This window comes from Mastigoproctus giganteus, chromosome 6 (assembly GCF_048544385.1).
Source record: "Mastigoproctus giganteus isolate SK-2022 chromosome 6, ASM4854438v1, whole genome shotgun sequence".
Taxonomy (NCBI): Eukaryota; Metazoa; Arthropoda; class Arachnida; order Uropygi; family Thelyphonidae; genus Mastigoproctus; species Mastigoproctus giganteus.
This window is the reverse complement of record NC_143580.1, coordinates 6,883,755-6,901,652: the sequence shown is the minus strand read 5'-3', so window position 1 is coordinate 6,901,652 and position 17,898 is coordinate 6,883,755. Positions and strand designations below refer to the sequence as shown.

The following is a 17,898-nucleotide window of genomic DNA, read 5'->3' as shown; positions in this document are numbered from 1 at the left end:
ACTTGTATGTTAACCATTGCTTCATACATAGTGCAATTTAAACAAACTGGAAAACTAATGTTATCTTCCAGTTTACTGGAGAAATATGACACATATCCAAAAAGGCATTTATGCTTATAATGCTCTCCTCAGCTATAGTTGCTCTTTGGGGACTAGTCCCTTCCAAAAGTGTTATAATGAGAGAGAGAGATTACTAAACCGTTAAAACACTGATTGAAAGTAATAAAACAAAAGTAGAGAATAAATTAAAAATGATAGAAACAGTACATATTTAGTAGCTTATGGAGTGATGTGATCCTTTATGAATTATGGAAAAAATGCCACAGCAAATAATATATTTTATGATAGGACAACACATGATTGGAAATCACATGACAGTTTTTTGTAATCCCTTTCATGATTGTCAAGACTTGTATCTGTCACTTGCTTTCTGATCATGTGTTATCCTATTATATAGTGATTATTTTCCCGTGGCATTCTTTCACAGTTGATAAAGGAGACCAATTTGAAAGCTACTAAATGTATACTGTTTGTATTGCTATAGTTTATTCTCTACTTTTATCTTTTTGATCTTTTTTGTTTTAACTTTATCTGTTTTATTTGTATAGTTTAAAAATTTTTAATAAAGTTTTTATTTCTTCAGTTTTGTTATGGCGCCTCCGTAGCCAGGTGGGAAGGAGCAGCAGCACGCTTCTTGATTAGACCGGGGTTAGAGACCGTCACCACCAAATACAGAGGATACGGAAAGGCGGAAAGGTCAGGAAATGACCACCGCATATTCCCGGAGCAATATGGCTTTAGTTGCTAATGCTCCTAAAAACCAAATAACAAACATCAGTTTTGTTAGCTGAAGCAAAATTTGTTTTTTAATGTGCTCATTACCAATGTACAAGACTTTTCTGAAATTGCTGATGCTGCCTGACAGAGCAGGCTATTTCAGCACATTCTCTATTTATTTCTATTGGATTTTACTAAATGTGTTTTTTTTTTTTTTTTTTTTTTATGACATTATTAGTTGGATTATTTTAATGATACTATCAGTCAGATTCATTTCATATTATTATGAAATGACTTTGTATCTATAAGATAACACACATGCTTGCTTGCAATTTTCTTGCATAAGGTCACATCATTGTTTCAGATTCCTCCTTTTTCCATTAAGTATTCTGTTAAATACAATAACCAGTTAAGCTTTGATAGTAATCATGTGATCTGTTCTCTCTATTTCTCAGCTTAAACCGTGAGAGTGTGCAAATTGCATGTTCTCACCTACTCTACTCCATGTTGTAACATTATCAGTCTTACTTGAGCATGTTTTTCCAGTCGTGTGTAATCGTTGGGTGGATTTTCTCTGCTGATGTGAAGTGTTTAGTGATGGTAGATGTGACTGTGTTATCTAGTAGTGCTTCCAGTCTTTCTGTCTTCAACCCCAATCATACAAATTGTCTAAGGAAAATTTGCTGATATTGAACTTCATTTGGACATTGTTTGACCCATGTTTTGTTCACTAGTAGGACTCTGTAGTGGTTTATGTCAGTAAATGTATATTTCAAAACAAATTTCTGTTAGAATTTTGAAACCAGGTCACCATTTGAATACAAAAGAAATGTGTTTTTTTTTTTTTTTCTGAGCTCAGTAGTCATACTTGCTGATCTCAGCCTTATAGCCTAGAGCAGATACTCTGACTGCTACTGATGAGAAAGCAAAAATAGTAGAAGAGAACAAACCTGTTTTCATTTCATTGTCATTTTCAGTTCTTTGGAGGTGGTTACCAAAACTGAAGGTTACTATACAACTCCAGGGGCTCACATCTGGTGAATATGGGCTTGGCACACCCAGGGTCCTGAGTCTCTCTCTCTCTCTTTCTTTCTTTCTTACTTTCTTTCTTTCTCTCTCTCTTTCTCTCTCACACACACGGTAACTCAGGAATTTTTTTTTTTTTTTGGCTGGTACAGCATAAGCCTCAGGCTTCCTTGCACCATATGGCTAATAATAATACTATTCTTATTTTTTATGGTAGGCTAAACTTCAAAAGCCATTTTATATGTTTTGACACTGACTATGGCTTTGTAGTCCACACTCAAGAAGCTAGTTCTGACTAAAAAAAAAGTGAAAGCCTGGCTTTTTTTTGTTTAAAAAAGTATATACTAATTTATTTTTCCATAAAGAAGAGTTTATATTTATAATCTAAGAAAACCTTATGTCAAGAGAAGGATTAAAAATTCATTGTTTTGGCAGTGCTCAGTCAATGAGGGACCATTCATTTTTTGTTTTTTTCTTCAGATTGTTTTGTATTCTATACCTATTTTCATTCACTTGCTTATACCATTGAATTCCCTTCCTCTCTTTCTATCTGTTAATGTCATACATATCTTTTTACATTTACCTTTTCCAATCTTAGCGCCTCCGTAGCCAGGTGGGAAGGAGCAGCAGTGCGCAGCACACGCTTCTTGATTAGACTGGGGTTCGAGCCCGTCACCACCAAATACGGAGGATGCAGAAAGGTCAGGGAATGACCACTGCATATTCACGGAGCAATATGGCCTTAGTTGCTAATGCCCCTAAAAACCAAATAACAAATAACAAAACCTTTTCCAATCTCAGAATTACAATTTAGAAATGTTAAAAAAATATTTACTGTTATAGAAGATATTAAACCATTTTAGCTCTTTTTGTCATTAAAATTCCATCCTTTTCTTGCCATTTACAGGTAGCTTATTAAATGGAGTTGCAAATACTTTATCACATCATGATATAAAATAACATTATTTATTTATATAGTAGCATGGCACTTTACAAAGTCCTTGCTCATATAACTGTACAATTATATATTTATATTACTATATAATTGTATAATTATACACGTACAATTATATAGCATCATTTAATTAGTTAATTTGAAGTGAGGCTATATTAGAGATAAATTGCATATACTTCCATACTTCATATACAATTTCTTGCAATAACAGCTTAAATATTTCTCAAAGGTTTTCTTTCTTTCTTTCTTTCTTCAGTTCCTTTACCAGTGGGTAACCTACTTGAGTGTGGTCAGTACGCTAGGTTTTGTGGTCTTCTTTGCCATTGGACCAGGTAAAATCATACATTATTTTCTCTGCATATTGAAATGTAGGAAGATCATCATTTGTTTTAATGAACCTTTATCACAATTTATTAGTAGTAATCTCTCCAAATTTTTTTTTTTTTTTTTTTTTCAGGTTCTATACCATGGATGATCACTGCAGAGCTATTCTCTCAAGGCCCACGACCTGCTGCCATGAGCATAGCTGTACTGGTTAACTGGTTTGCCAACTTTTTTGTTGGCTTAGTCTTTCCACAGATGCAGGTATAGATATTAAAATTTCAATCTGTATAATTAGAATATTATTGCCATTCAGTGAGATAGTATTTCTTCTCTTCACTTGGGTTATAATAGCTTTAAATTAGTAGTACCTGTTTGCACCACTTTTAGTACACAGAATAGCCTAGATACTGTGCCACATGGATTCCTAAATTTTGAAGGAAAATATTTTTATTTATGGTTAGTATTATGACCACTTTAAAAATAAATCATGTTAACTGGAGCTATTTTTTTTAGGGTAGTTAAAAAGAAATAGGTGTTTTAATAACTATATGATCATTTTCAGACTCTACTAATCGATTTTTTAAAACAGTAACTTTTAAATATAATGAGCAGCACAAAAAGTCTTTTCTCTACCAGCTCTCAAAATTGTACCCTTTTCAGTAGAATAGGATGTCTCACTTCCTCATATTATACCGAAAAATAAATATGATATCCACATTGATATCAGATTTCTTCATTCCACCAAACAATCTACGTTGCATTAAGTAGCAAAATCACAGAAAGTAACAAACATTATTGCAGAAATCTAGTGAAGCCAATGCACATCATTGTATAAATGGATGCCTGAAGAATGCGTCTATTTTTAGAAATATATTTGCCAGTAAACTGCAGGTAAATCAGTCATGCAAGTGGGGAAAAAAGTGAAACTATGCCTGCTATTTTGTAGGAATTTATTTTGTAGAGATGGTATTCATTTGAACAAAGGTAATGCAAGGATTTTTGCCATTATCATTGATGATATTCTAAGGGTTCAGGGAAACTGCTAGTTAGGGTGGGGAGAAGTGTAATTTAGAGCTGCATTTATCTGATGTTATAGGTCCAAGTATTGCTTGCACTCACCTCACGAATGTTTGTTGCCACAACAGCTGATGTAGCAGTAGAGGCATATGATGCAAGAAAGAAAGCTTATGCTGCATCAGCCAAAAAAAAAAAAAAAAACCATTTCACACATTCATTCTAAAAGTTTGCCCAGTTCCTCCTTGAATTTATTTAAGCTATCAACTTCCACAACAGCAGATGGGGGGGGGGGGATTCCTTTTAGATTGAAGAAGTGCCGACATATTGCCAATACAGAAAGGTAGTTCTAAGCATGTAGTTAATAACTACAGGCCAGTTAGTCTGACTTCAGGGGTAGAAAAAATCTTAGAGGCAATGATTAAGAGGGCAGGAACAGTTAGGTAGATATGGCACTCTGAAGGACACACAACATGGTTTTGTTAAGGGGAAAATCATGTCCAACTAACTTAATAGGCTATTTTAACACAGTTACTTATGAGCTGGATTTAGGGAAATTTTGACATAGTTCTGTATATTTTGCTGTATAGGCTTGAAGAGGTTGGGATAACTGGTAAGATTTTAAGATAGATTTCTGGGTGGCTACAGGGCAGAAGGCAGAGGGTTGTGATTATGGATATTCTTCAGATTGGTGTAACGTCAAGAGTGGGGTTTCCTGAAGGATTGGTTCTTGGACCACTGTTGTTTCATTTTTCATAAATGACATCGATGAAGGGATAGAAGGTACGATGTCAAAATTTGCAGATGACATAAAAATTAGCATCATTAATGATCAGTGCCAAGCAGCATTACTTCAGAGATGGCCGGAGAAGTGGCGGCAATGTTTTAATGCCGCTAAATGCAAGGTCTTACACTTGGGAAATCATTATCATCAGCCATTTTCAATCCACTGCAGGATGAAGGTCTCTCCAGCAACTTTCCACTTCCTTCTGTTTTGTGCAATGGCTATCCATTTACTACTCATGAATTTCATCTGTCCATATCCGTTGTTGTCTTAGGTTTTCTTTTAGCTTCTCTTGGGTACCATTCTGTTATTTTTTTAGTCCATCTGTCATCATGTCTTCAAGCTATGTGTCCCGCCGAAGTCCATTTCAGTTCTTTAGTTTTGACAAGATTGTCCTTGATTTGTGTTTGCTGCCTAATCCATGTGTTTCTCTTCTTATCTAACAGTCTAATTCCTAATATAATTTGTTCTATTCTTCGCTGTGTAGTTTTCAGCTTCTCTTCCATTCTTTTGGTGAGTTCAAAGTTTCACTTCCATAAGTCTTGGTGAGGAGTATACATTGGTTTATTATTTTACATTTCAAACATATTGGGACGTTGCTCCTCAGTATGTGACTATACTTGGGAAATAGCAATTGCCAAATAAATTATACACTTGATGGGGATTGAAATAAAAATAGTAGAGGAGGAGGAGGAGGAAAGGGATCTGGGAGTTATGATACAAAAATATTCTGAAAAGTGTAAATAGGCAGCCAGGAAAGCCCATGGTGTCATATCATTGATGTATCAAATGCTATCCTGTAGAGATAGGGAGGTCATAATCCCACTGTATAAGCCAATTGTAAGACCACATTTGGAATACTGTGTTGAAATATGGAGACCTCAGCTGAAAAATGACAGTGAGCGTCTTGAAAGGGTCCAAAGAAGATGGGTAATTTGAATGGTAAGATTGGCAAAAGGACAGCTATATGAGGAATGACTTGGATTATGTGGGCTACAGAGCTCTGCAGCCAGGCACCTCAGAGGTGACCTGGTTGAGGTTTATAAGGCTCTGAGAGGGATTAGTAAAATGAATGAAGATGGAATTTCAGAACTAGGGGTATAAATTCAAAAATTACAGGAATTCAGGTTTAGATTAGATTGTAGGAAGTATTTCTTTTAGCCAGTGAGTCGTTGATTGCTAGAACAAGTTGCCCTCACAGGTAATTGAGGCTGAAAGTTTGAATAAATTCAAAGGTTATCTGGATTACCTGTGTGAGAAGGGAAGCACATAATTTGTATTTTCTTATCTATTTGGTTTTTTTTTTTTTTTTTTTTTTGCAAGTGCTGCAAAATCCTGTGGCTTCCTTGCACTATATGGCAAATACTATTATTATTACTATTTTATTTATTTCCTGTGACCATACTTCTTTAATTCCAACACAGTTAATGATGCATGTTGAAAGCAAAAAGCAATACTTGAGAATACTTTAATTGAATATTTTGGATATTCAAAGTACTTTAAATTTAAAAATTAAAATATTTTTATTTATCAATTATGACATCACATGTCACTCTGATAAATATTTTAAATTTAAAGTGCTTTGGTGCACTTTGCAAGAGTAGGCCAGCTCAAAGGTTGATACAAAGTACCTTGTCATCCATATATGTAACTTAAAAGATCTGCCATTTTTTAATGGTAAACTGAACAGCTCTTGCATATAAACTAATTTAAGTTCTTGGGATTTCTTGAATTTCAGAAAAAACTTTGTTATTAGATTATGTTTAAGATTGTGAAAAGTTTGCAAGTTATTAACATTGTGTTATACAAGATTTAGAATTATTTGCAATGCTGTAAAGTGGTTTCTTTTTCATGACAGCGTAAAGCATGCATATAAGAATATAGCAATTGAATTATCTTTCCTAATATTTAAAGCTACCAAATTTATTTAATTTTTGTTCTTGTTGTTTATAAAAAAATTAAAAAATATCTCTGCCCATGTTCTCTTAAATGGAGTGTTCCAAAATATACTAGTAAAAAGTTTTTTGTACACAAACTGAAACTGTAAAGAATTTTTTACAGTTATATGAATTAATGTGAAATATAATCAACACTTATATGATTAAGGGACTTAGAGGGGGGAACAGGCATTCTGTGTGTTATCAGACAGTCTAAAACACTGAACATCTTCTTCTATTTCAGAAGATTTAGAAGTCTGTTTGGCCTGCCTCCCTAAAATCCACTCATGTACACCTTCTCGATGGTAAGCCCTGTTATGTCACTTAGGTGGCAACGAATGTATAGAGTGGTTCTCTTCAAGACGCCTGGTCAGCGTGAAGAGGAAAAGACCAAACCCTCCAACACATGACAGCACTACTAAACAAATGGCCCTCAGTCCCCAGCAGCTTTCACTCCCCCTTACGGCAGTGCGAGAGGATCAGAGTGGAATCAGAGGGTGCTAAGAATCTTTGAGTACGACCAAGCTGCCATGCATGGAAACTGAACTTGGCCTGTTACAACGCAAGATCACTCATCGGTGAAGATAGGATATTAGAGCTGGAAAAGGAATTAGAAAATGTAAATTGGAATATCATCAGTCTGGCTGAAACAAGAAGAAATGAATCACTTATAAGTTTATCAAGTGTAAATCTGTTGTATGGCAATGGAAACAGTGAAAGTAGTGAAGGTGGAGTTAGCTTTCTGGTCCATAAAGATATAAAAAACAACATTTTGGAATTGAAAAGTACGTCACCAAGGGTGTCAAGACTACTACTCAGGATTTCTAAGAGGTACAAGCTAAAGGATATAATGATTTATGCACCAACATCGAGCCATAATGATGAAAAGGTTGAAGAAATGTACACCGAAATTGAGTCTTCTAGATGAGCAGAAAACCCACTACACTATCATTATGGGGGACTTCAATGCTAAGGTTGGAACGAGACAAAACAGTGCAGAAAGGGACACTATAGGAGATTCTGGAATTTGTGAAAGACTTGTGGAATTTGCAGAATCTCGAGGAATGTCAGTAATGAGCACTTTTTTAAAGAAAAGGGTGAACAGAAAGTGGACACGGAAGAGCCCAAATGGATTAACAACTAATGAAATCGACTTCATGCTCACTAACAGAAGATATATCGTGAATGATGTTACTGGCTTGAACAAGGTAAATGTTGGTAGTGATTACAGAATGGTAAGATGCACGCTTGATATAGATGCAAGAAAAGAAAGGAAAAAACTGGCTCGAGTAAATAATACGAAGGTCTTTGATATAACAGAAGAGGAGAAAAAGCAGCATGTACTGGAACTTAAGAACAAGTTTGAGCTTCTGCAGACTAATCAGGACCAAGATATCAATCAGGAATACTGCAACTTTCTGAAAGTGATAAAGCCCAAAAAACTTAGAGGTAAAAAGAAATCCAAAGAAGAAAAAATTAGTCAAGAAACACCTGTCATGATGAACCAAAAACGACAAATGAAGAGCAAGATAAATCAGCAGTTCTGAGTCTCTTTCCAATGGCTTTGCATAACTCAGTATACTCAATTTTATCCTTGTCAGTGTTTATCTTGATCTTCATTTGTTGTCTTTGGTTCATCATGACAAGTGTTTCTTGGCTAATTTTTTCTTGTTTGGATTTCTTTTAAGGATTTAAATCAGCAGCCATGAGCTGCTGATTTAAATCCTTTGTTTTCCTTTAATGCAGAAGAGTAGTGAGGGTGTACTTATAAATAGCAGAGATGGCATAATTCAAATAGCAGAAAACTACTATAGAGAATTATACAAGGAGCGAGGGAATGATGCCAGCAGTGGGGAAGATGGATCACAAATTAGTAACAGATACAACATACCTGATATCCTTCTTGATGAGGTACAACATGCATTGAAGAAAATGAAGAATCAGAAACCCCGGGGGTAGATAAAGTTACTGTGTTTTTTCTGTTGAAAAAAAGCCGTGAAATAGGGTTGAATTTGAAAGTGTCTGCAATTCTGCCCAGACACGATAGGAGGGAGTATATGATGAGAGCCTTGTCGATCAATTCGGCCCTGGAAAGATTGTGCAAGGCTCAAGGGGTAGAATTTTTTTCAGCCTGGACTGTACTTGTTAACAGGAGAGATTGCTTCTACAGGGATGGGATACACTTAAATAGAAAGGGTGCAAGAATATTTGCTGATGCTATCGAGGCAGTGTTAGGTGGGTCGGAAAACTGCTAGCTTGGGGGGGAGACAAAGACGAATAGATTAACAGTAGCCACTGGCAGAGGTGAAAGAGATTCTTGCACTGCTTCTATTGGAAAGCCTGAAAAACAAGATGCAGGATATTTCAGAGACTGCCGGGAGTCATTGCGGTACAAGTAAACACATGGGTTGTGTTAGGGTAGCTAAGAATAGAAACAGGTGCACGTATAATTGCGCGTACACCAATGCTAGGAGTTTAGTAAATAAATTTGATGAATTTGAGGTATTGCTCAAAACATCAAAGGCAGATATTGTTGGGATATCAGAGACGTGGCGTCACACAGATATAAGGAATGCAGAACTGGAATTTGGGGAGTACAATGTCTACAGAAAGGATAGACTGGATAGGAAGGGAGGAGGGGTTATGCTATTAGTTAAGAAATACATAAAATCCAAGGAAGTGAAGCCAGTGGACATCGCTGGACAGTGCAGTGTCGAGTCAGTTTGGTGTGACATAAGCATTGGGAGATCAAAGAGAGTAGGAGTGTGCTATAGGCCTAATGACTCTGATGAGTATAATAAGATACTGTACAGGGAAATAGAGTGTGCCATTAAATCAGAGAGTCTTATAATGGGAGATTTTAATTTCCCAGATATTGACTGGAATTTGGGGGCTGCTCACTCACACACTGGCAAGGCTTTTGTGGATTTATTGGATGATTGTTTTCTACATCAGCATGTTCAGGAGGCAACTAGAGGGAAGAATACTCTTGATTTGATTATCATCAGTGATTCTTCATGCATTAAGAATCTGCAGATAAATGAACCACTAGGTGGCAGTGTTCACAGTGTGCTAAAGTGGGATTTACTCAAAGAGGTAACTACCATTAGGGGTAAAGGGAAGGGTTATTGCTTTCGTAAAGGCGACTACGATGGACTGAGACAGTATTTAAATTCTATACAGTGGGACCAACTGATGATGTTACCAACAGCAAATGCAAAATGGGAAGCATTCAAAGAACTTATCTTGGAAGCTACTAGGCTTTACATACCAACTAAGAAATATTGTTCAAGGTTTAGACCTAAATGGATGTCAGATGAACTGATGAGGCATATGGCAGAGAAGAAACATGCATGGGATACATACAAATTAACACGACACAGAAGCCTATGATAGATACAAGTTGATCTGTAACCAAGTTACAAAGGAGGTTAGGCAGGCGAAGGCAGATTACGAGAAATCTTTGGCAAGGGATGCAAAGAAAAACAGCAAAGAGTTCTTTACTTATGTAAACTCTAGAAGGAAGGGGATGAATCAGATCGGTCCACTTGATATCGATGGGTCAACTGTTGATGATCCTGCTCAGGTAGCTAACAAACTAAATGAATATTTTGCATCGACATTCACACATGAGGAGTTATTTAGCGAGGGGAAAGCCAGAGGTGTATTCAACTCTAGCAGTAAGCTAGAGAATCTTGTAATAACTGAGAGTAAAGTGGAGGAGAAATTGTTGAAGATAAACACAAGAAAGGCACCCGGGGTGGATGGGATCTATCCAGTTATATTAAAGGAGGCAGCAAAGGAAGTAAGCAAACCCTTAGCCATAATTATGAGAGCTTCCTTGGACTCAGGGGAGGTACCCACAGACTGGAGATGTGCAAATGTCACCCCAATTCACAAAGGAGGATCAAAGGCTGACACAAGTAATTATAGACCTGTGAGTTTAACTTCTGTTCCAGGAAAATTAAAGGAGGCACTAGTTAAAGAAGCACTGCAGGATCATTTAGACAAGACTTCAGCTATAGCTCGGACACAGCATGGTTTTGTTAAGGGGAAGTCTTGACTGACCAATTTGATTGGATACTATGATGCAGTCACAAAGGAATTGGATGCAGGGAATAACTTTGATATTATATACTTGGATCTTAGAAAGGCTTTTGATATTGTTGCACATGGAAGACTGCTGCACAAATTGGAGCAGTGTGGCATTGGAGGCAAATTGCTGCTGTGGATAAAGGGGTGGCTGAGGGGGAGAAGACAGAGAGTGGTAATCAATGGACACTGCTCGTCGTGGACTAATGTTATTAGTGGAGTCCCTCAGGGATCAGTATTGGGTCCATTATTGTTTTCTGTATTTACAAATGATATTGATGATGGTATATCAAGCTTAATGTCCAAATCTCCAGACGATACGAAGGTTGGTAGGGTTGTCATGGAAACTATTGACACTATGCTGCTGCAACAGGATCTGGAAAGGTTGAGCAGATGGGCTGAGAGGTGGCAAATGAAGTTTAACTTTGACAAATGTAAAGTACTACGTATGAGAATCAGTAACCCCAGAGCAACGTATCAACTCTGTGGTACTACACTGACAGTAGTAGAAAATGAAAGGGACCTGGGGGTGGTTGTGCAGGCAGATATAAAGTTCTCTGAGCAGTGCAGACGGGCTGCAAGAGTAGCTCATGGTGTATTGTCAATGATAAAGAGGGGAATTTTTCTAGCAGGGATAAGGAGGTGATTATTCCTTTGTATAAGGCAATGGTCAGGCCACAACTAGAGTACTGTATACAGGTCTGGAGGCCTCATTTCAAGAAGGATGTAGAGCTGCTGGAACGAGTACAGAGAAGGGCAACAAGATTAGTGAATCGAACAAAGGGGTGCTCTTACGAAGAAAGGCTTAAGTTTTGCAAATTACAGTGTCTGGAGACTAGGCACCAGCGAGGTGATCTGATAGAGGTGTATAAAGCCTTGAATGGTTTGAGCATGCTCAATGCTGATGGGATTCTTCCTCTCGCTCAGAATAATCACCTGACAGGGCATAAATTCAAATTGAGGAAAGACAGATGTAGGATAGACGTGCGGAAATTTGCCTTTAGCCAGCGGGTGGTTGGTTGGTGGAACAGACTTCGATCCCTTGTCGTGGAAGTTGATAGCCTAAATAAGTTTAAGGCTCAGCTGGACAGATATTTTGAAAGAACAGAGGGGTGAAGTGGAAGTGGTTTTTTTTTTTTTTTTGGCTGATGCTGCATAAGCTTGCTTTCTTGCATCAAATGCCTCTACTAATGCTAATGCTAGTTTTGTTAAAATTGGGAGGAAGAGACATGACACAAACTGTCAAGACTCTTCACAAAATGATGCCTAAGGAGTGGAATAATGCAATCATAGTTTTTACATTAGCATTAGTAGAGACATATGATGCAAGAAAGCAAGCTTATGCAGCATCAGCCAAAAAAAAAACAAAAAAAACAAAAAAAACTCCCATTTCACCCCTCTGTCCGTTCGAAATACCTGTCCAGCTGAGCCCTAAATTTATTTAGGCTATCAACTTCCACAACAAGGGATGGAAGTCTGTTCCACCAACCAACTACCTGCTGGCTAAAGGCAAATTTCTGCACATCTGTCCTGCATCCGTCTTTCCTCAATTTGAATTTATGCCCTCTCAGGTGATTATTCTGAGCAAGAGGAAGAATCCCATCAGCATTGAGCATACTTAAACCATTCAAGGTAAAAGCAACCCTTTGTTCCATTCACTAATCTTGTTGCCCTTCTCTGTACTCGTTCCAGCAGCTCTACATCCTTCTTGAAATGGGGCCTCCAGACCTGTATACAGTACTCAAGGTGTGGCCTGACCATTGCCTTATACAAGGGAATAATCACCTCCTTATCCCTGCTAGAAAAATTCCTGTATATCATTGACAAGACACCATGAGCTACTCTTGCAGCCCATCTGCACTGCTCAGACAACTTCATATCTGCCTGCACAATTATCCCCAGGTCCTTTTCATTCTCTACCACTATCAGTGTAGTACCACACAGTTGATATGTTGCTCTGGGGTTACTGTTTCCCATATGTAGTACTTTACATTTGTCAACGTTAAACTTCATTTTCCACCTCTCAGCCCATCTGCTCAACCTTTCCAGATCCTGTTACAGCAGCATAGCATCAGTAGTGTCCTTAACAACCCTGCCAACCTTTGTATCATCTGCAAACTTGGACATTAAGCTTAATATACCATCATCAGTATCATTTATAAATATAGAAAACAATGGACCCAACACTGAACCCTGAGGGACTCCACTAATAACATTAGTCCACAAAGAGCAGTGTCCATTGATTACCACTCTGTCTTCTCCCCCTCAACCAACCCTTTATCCATAGCAGCAATTTGCCTCCAATGCCATACTGCTCCAATTTGTGCAGCAGTCTTCCATGTGCAACAGTATCAAAAGCCTTTCTAAGTTCCAAATATATAAGATCAAAGTTATTCCCTGCATCCAGTTCTTTTGTGACTGCATCATAGTATCCGATCAAATTGGTCAGGTAAGACTTTCCCTTAACAAAACCATGCTGTGTGCGAGCTATAACTGAAGTCTTGTCTAGATGATCCTGCAGTGCTTCTTTAACCAGTGCCTCCATTAATTTTCTTGGAACAGAAGTTAAACTCACAGGTCTATAATTACTTGTGTCTGCCTTTGAACCTCCTTTGTGAATTGGGGTCACATTTGTACATCTCCAGAAAGACAAGGCATAGATACCCCATATATTGATTCTGAAGAAAATATATGAGAATGCTACCTCCTTTATTAAACTAGACAAAGACAGTAGCAAATTTAAAATTGAGAAAGGAGTTGGACGAGGAGACACGATATCTCCTAAGTTGTTTACTGCTGCCCTTGAAGTTTTCAGAAGATTAGACTGGTCACAGAAAGGAGTCAATGTGAATGGAGAGTACCTAAACTATCAAAGATTTGCAGATGACATTGTGATCGTAAGCCATGATCCCAAAGAATTAGAGGAAAATCTTGATCAGTTATGCAGAGTTAGTAAGGATTTCAGACTAAAGATGAATATGGCTAAAACAAAAGTAATTATGAACAAGTATGCCACAGAAAGGGACATAATGGTTGAAGGAGCAGGAATTGAAAAGGTGGAATCATACACTTATCTGGGACAAGTTATTAGCTGTAATAATGATACATGGCTGGAAGTCAAGAGAAGAATAAATTTTGGATGGATAGCATTCGGGAAATATAGTCATATACTGAGGAACAATATCCCAATTTGTCTGAAACGGGAAATAATGAACCAATGTATACTTCCCATCGTGTCTTATGGAAGGGAAACGTGGACACTCGCCAGAAGAATGGAAGAGAAGCTGAGAATTGTACAGCGAAGAATGGAACAAATTATAGTCTGCACTGCTCAGAAAACTTCATATATGCCTGCACAATTACCCCCAGGTCCTTTTCATTCTCTCCCAGGGGCTCATATCTGGTGAGTATGGGCTTGGCACACCTAGGGTCCTGAGCTGGATATCATCATTCTTCCCTTTCTTGGTGATTCCCTTCTTCTCTCTCTCTCTCTCTTTCTTTCTCTCTCTCGGGGTAATTCAGAATTTTTTTTTTTTTTTTTTTGGCTGGTGCAGCATAAGCCACAGGCTTCCTTGCATCATACAGCTAATAATAATAATAATAATAATATTTGGAATCAGACTGTTGGACAAGAAGAGAAACACATGGGCACACAGAAACACAGGCAGCAAACTTAAGTAAAGGACATTTTTATCAAAACTAAAGAACTAAAATGGTCTTGGGCAGGACATGTAGCTCGAAGATACGATGACAGTGGACTAAGAAGACAATAACAGAGATGGACGTTTGAAATTTCCGAGTTCGTGGGTAGTAAATGGATGCCCATTGCATAAAACACAAGGAACTGGAAAGTTGCTGGAGAGGCCTTCATCCTGCAGTGGATTGAAAATGGCTGATGATGATTAACACTAATTAAACCATCTTAATTGTTATCTAGTGGATATTTTATTTATATTTTATTAATATATATTATTAATTTTATTTATAAAGTGGCATTTGAGGTTTAATATTGATAAATGCCACATACTGCAGTTAGGTAGCAGTAATAATACTACAGTAATATATCATTTGGTTATGTTATCTGGGATATAACTCAAGGTAATGGAGAATAAAGAAGACCTTGGAGAAGTTGTACAGTCCAGTCCAACATGCAGTTCTCTAATCAGTGCAGATGGGCTGCTAGGAATTATTGCAATTATTTTCAATATGGGCTCTCTCTCTCTCTCTCTCTCTCTCTCTCTCTCTCTCTCTCTCTCTCTCTCTCTCTCTCTCTCTCTCTCTCTCTCTCTCTCTCATACACACGAATTTTGCCAGCATGGATGAGGTGGTGATTATCCTATTGTAAAAGGCAATGGTTAGGTTGTGTAATAAGTACTGCATACAACTCCGGAAGGATCATTTTTTAGGTAGGATGTAGATCTTTTGAAATGAGTGCAGAGAAGAGTAACATGAATTGTCAAGAGCACAAAAGAGTATGCCTACCAAGAAAGAATTTTGTTCTGCAAATTGCAGCGTTTGAAACCTAGTTGCCTGTGAAGAAACTTTAAGTGTTTTAAGGCATGAAATGGTTTCAGTAAACAAAATTCTTGTCTCTTTCACAGATGCAATTATTTTCAATGACACACATAGGGTGACAAATTTAAATTGGAAAAGGTTAGTTTCAAGATGTGCAAAATTTTCCCTTTCATTCCATGTGGTGTTTTGTGGAGGTTGAGTGAATGTAAAAGAGAATTTGACAGATTATTATTATTATTTTTTTTTTTGTTGGCTGTTGCTGTGTAAGCTTTCTTCCTTGCATCACTTTGCTAATACTAATACTATTATAATTAAGTTAAACTCTCATGCAATGGAACTAATTAATAACATTACATTTCTGGATTCCATGTTGAATTCTGTATATGACTGTAAGATATGACTGTCATATACATGACAATGGGATATGTGTGAAAATTTGTATGTTTTTACATGTCATCAACAGAATCCAAACCAACAATGAGGAGAACTCTGCAACATGCATGTTTAACCAATAAAAGTTCTTTTACATGGCTTTAATGATTGTTTTCCTCAGTTTTTGCCTCTTCTTACAAAAACAAAAAACATGATTGGAGTTAATGGTTTCAGATTAGTAATGCGTAGTGTAGTACTATCATAGAAGTAACTTTAAGGAAATTTTGTAAATAGTAGTAGTAGTAGTAGTAGTAGTTTTTGCCTCTTCTTACAAAAACAAAAAACATGATTGGAGTTAATGGTTTCAGATTAGTAATGCGTAGTGTAGTACTATCATAGAAGTAACTTTAAGGAAATTTTGTAAATATTCTAACATTTTATGTCAAAATAGTGTTTATTACTGTTAAAAGCTTAATTTTTTTTTTTCTATTATTCTTTTCAGAGAGTATTTGAAAACTACTCCTTCCTTCCATTTACGGCCCTTCTGGCAATATTCTGGATATTCACCTATTGGAGAGTTCCAGAGACAAAAAATAAGACATTTGAAGAAATTTCTGCCTTATTCAAAAGGGATGGAGTTGTAAATGTTAATGGACTAACAGTACACAGGAAGTCTGCACAATCTGCAGAACTAGTGCCAGAAGAGAGAAGATATGAAATGTGTAAGACACAACTTTGATTTACATATATACACGAGCACTGTCATCACCATTCTGCTACAGCACAACTGCTTTCTGCAGCAGATTTTTAATTACATGCATGATTAAAAGTTTTATTTGAACACTTGGCACAGTGATTGTCTTCATACTATTATTTAAATTTTCATTAGAAAGTCCCTGAGTTTTGATTTATTCTCATGTATTATTAATATGAAACACTTTTTATACATATGAATTTTTACATTGTGAAAATTAAATTAAGTGGAAGTCCAATAAATAACAGTTCTTGGAATAATTGACTTCATGTTTTGTATTTAACTGAAAGAACTCTTACGACTGTGATATATTTTGAGATTAACTATTTTGCATATTAAATATGCAAAAGCTAATTTGAAAAAATGAATTGAATTTTCAATACATATTTGGATCAATATTTGACTAATATGTTAAGTATTAACTTAATAAGTAACCTAAATAGTTGAATTCTGACATTTTTTAATGCATCCATTTCTTCTTTATCTGATTTGCATGTTTTTAATGTGGTTAAGTGGTTAATTGGTAACTGTTGTAATCCATAATTTTTCACCTCCAAGAAGGATCCTTTAAATCTTTCTTTTTGAATCTCCTAAATTATATAATTCTTCTATATTTTCTTATAATTGTTAATTTATAATATGTTTTCATTTTTTAAGAGTTGCACTTTCCATTATCTCTCATATTCATAAAAAGTAATCACATGAATAATGTGGTAAGTACATGGAGGGCAGGACTAAAAATCAGATACAAGCAGTGTGTGAATTGAACATTTCAAATATTCGGATGAAAACCATGAAAATTAAAGCCAAAAATTTTTAAGGGGAAATCTTTTTGCATGGAAGAGAAAAGTAAAGGTGAGAGGAAAATATATGTTTTCTCTGTATAGTGAGATAGTGGAACAGTATTTGTTGTGGTGTTGTGTCACATGTGTATGAACCCTCAGCCAGTGGCTTTGAACATAATATGAAAATTGTTTTAGAGAAAAAGGCTGCAATAATATTACATAATTTGATCATACTTATATTAAGAAGGGCCATTATTTTTCAAAAGATGAGTTTGAAGAAGTGGTTTCAAGATTTTTCTGTCAGGGATAGAAGCAACCCTTCATGAAAGGGGAATATTTCTTCCCTTACCCCCAAGTTAATTCACACTCTGATTGTAATGATTAGTAATTGACACTTAGTGTATTAAGTCTCTTTAGCTGGGTTGATTGTTTTTATTTTGCATTTTGCACATTAGAAACATTCGCTAATACTTAGACACTATAAGTTATTTAGTTATTAATGACTGAATAATGAAAACAAAAAAAAAGTGATTAATCAGCATTAATCTAAGAAATTTAAAAAT

The 17,898-nt window shown here is 36.4% G+C and overlaps 1 protein-coding gene across 2 annotated transcripts in view; it reads left to right on the top strand.

Moving 5' to 3' along the window:
- Positions 1 to 17,898, top strand: part of LOC150083870 (glucose transporter type 1-like) — a 433,074-nt gene that overhangs the window by 369,758 nt on the left and 45,418 nt on the right. For both annotated transcript variants that reach the window (XM_090374917.1, XM_090374916.1), the window contains 3 exons: positions 3,015 to 3,090; positions 3,216 to 3,343; positions 16,299 to 16,518. In XM_090374917.1, coding sequence (XP_090231043.1) covers positions 3,015 to 3,090; positions 3,216 to 3,343; positions 16,299 to 16,518 — 424 coding nt within the window. The remainder of the gene's footprint in view (positions 1 to 3,014; positions 3,091 to 3,215; positions 3,344 to 16,298; positions 16,519 to 17,898) is intronic.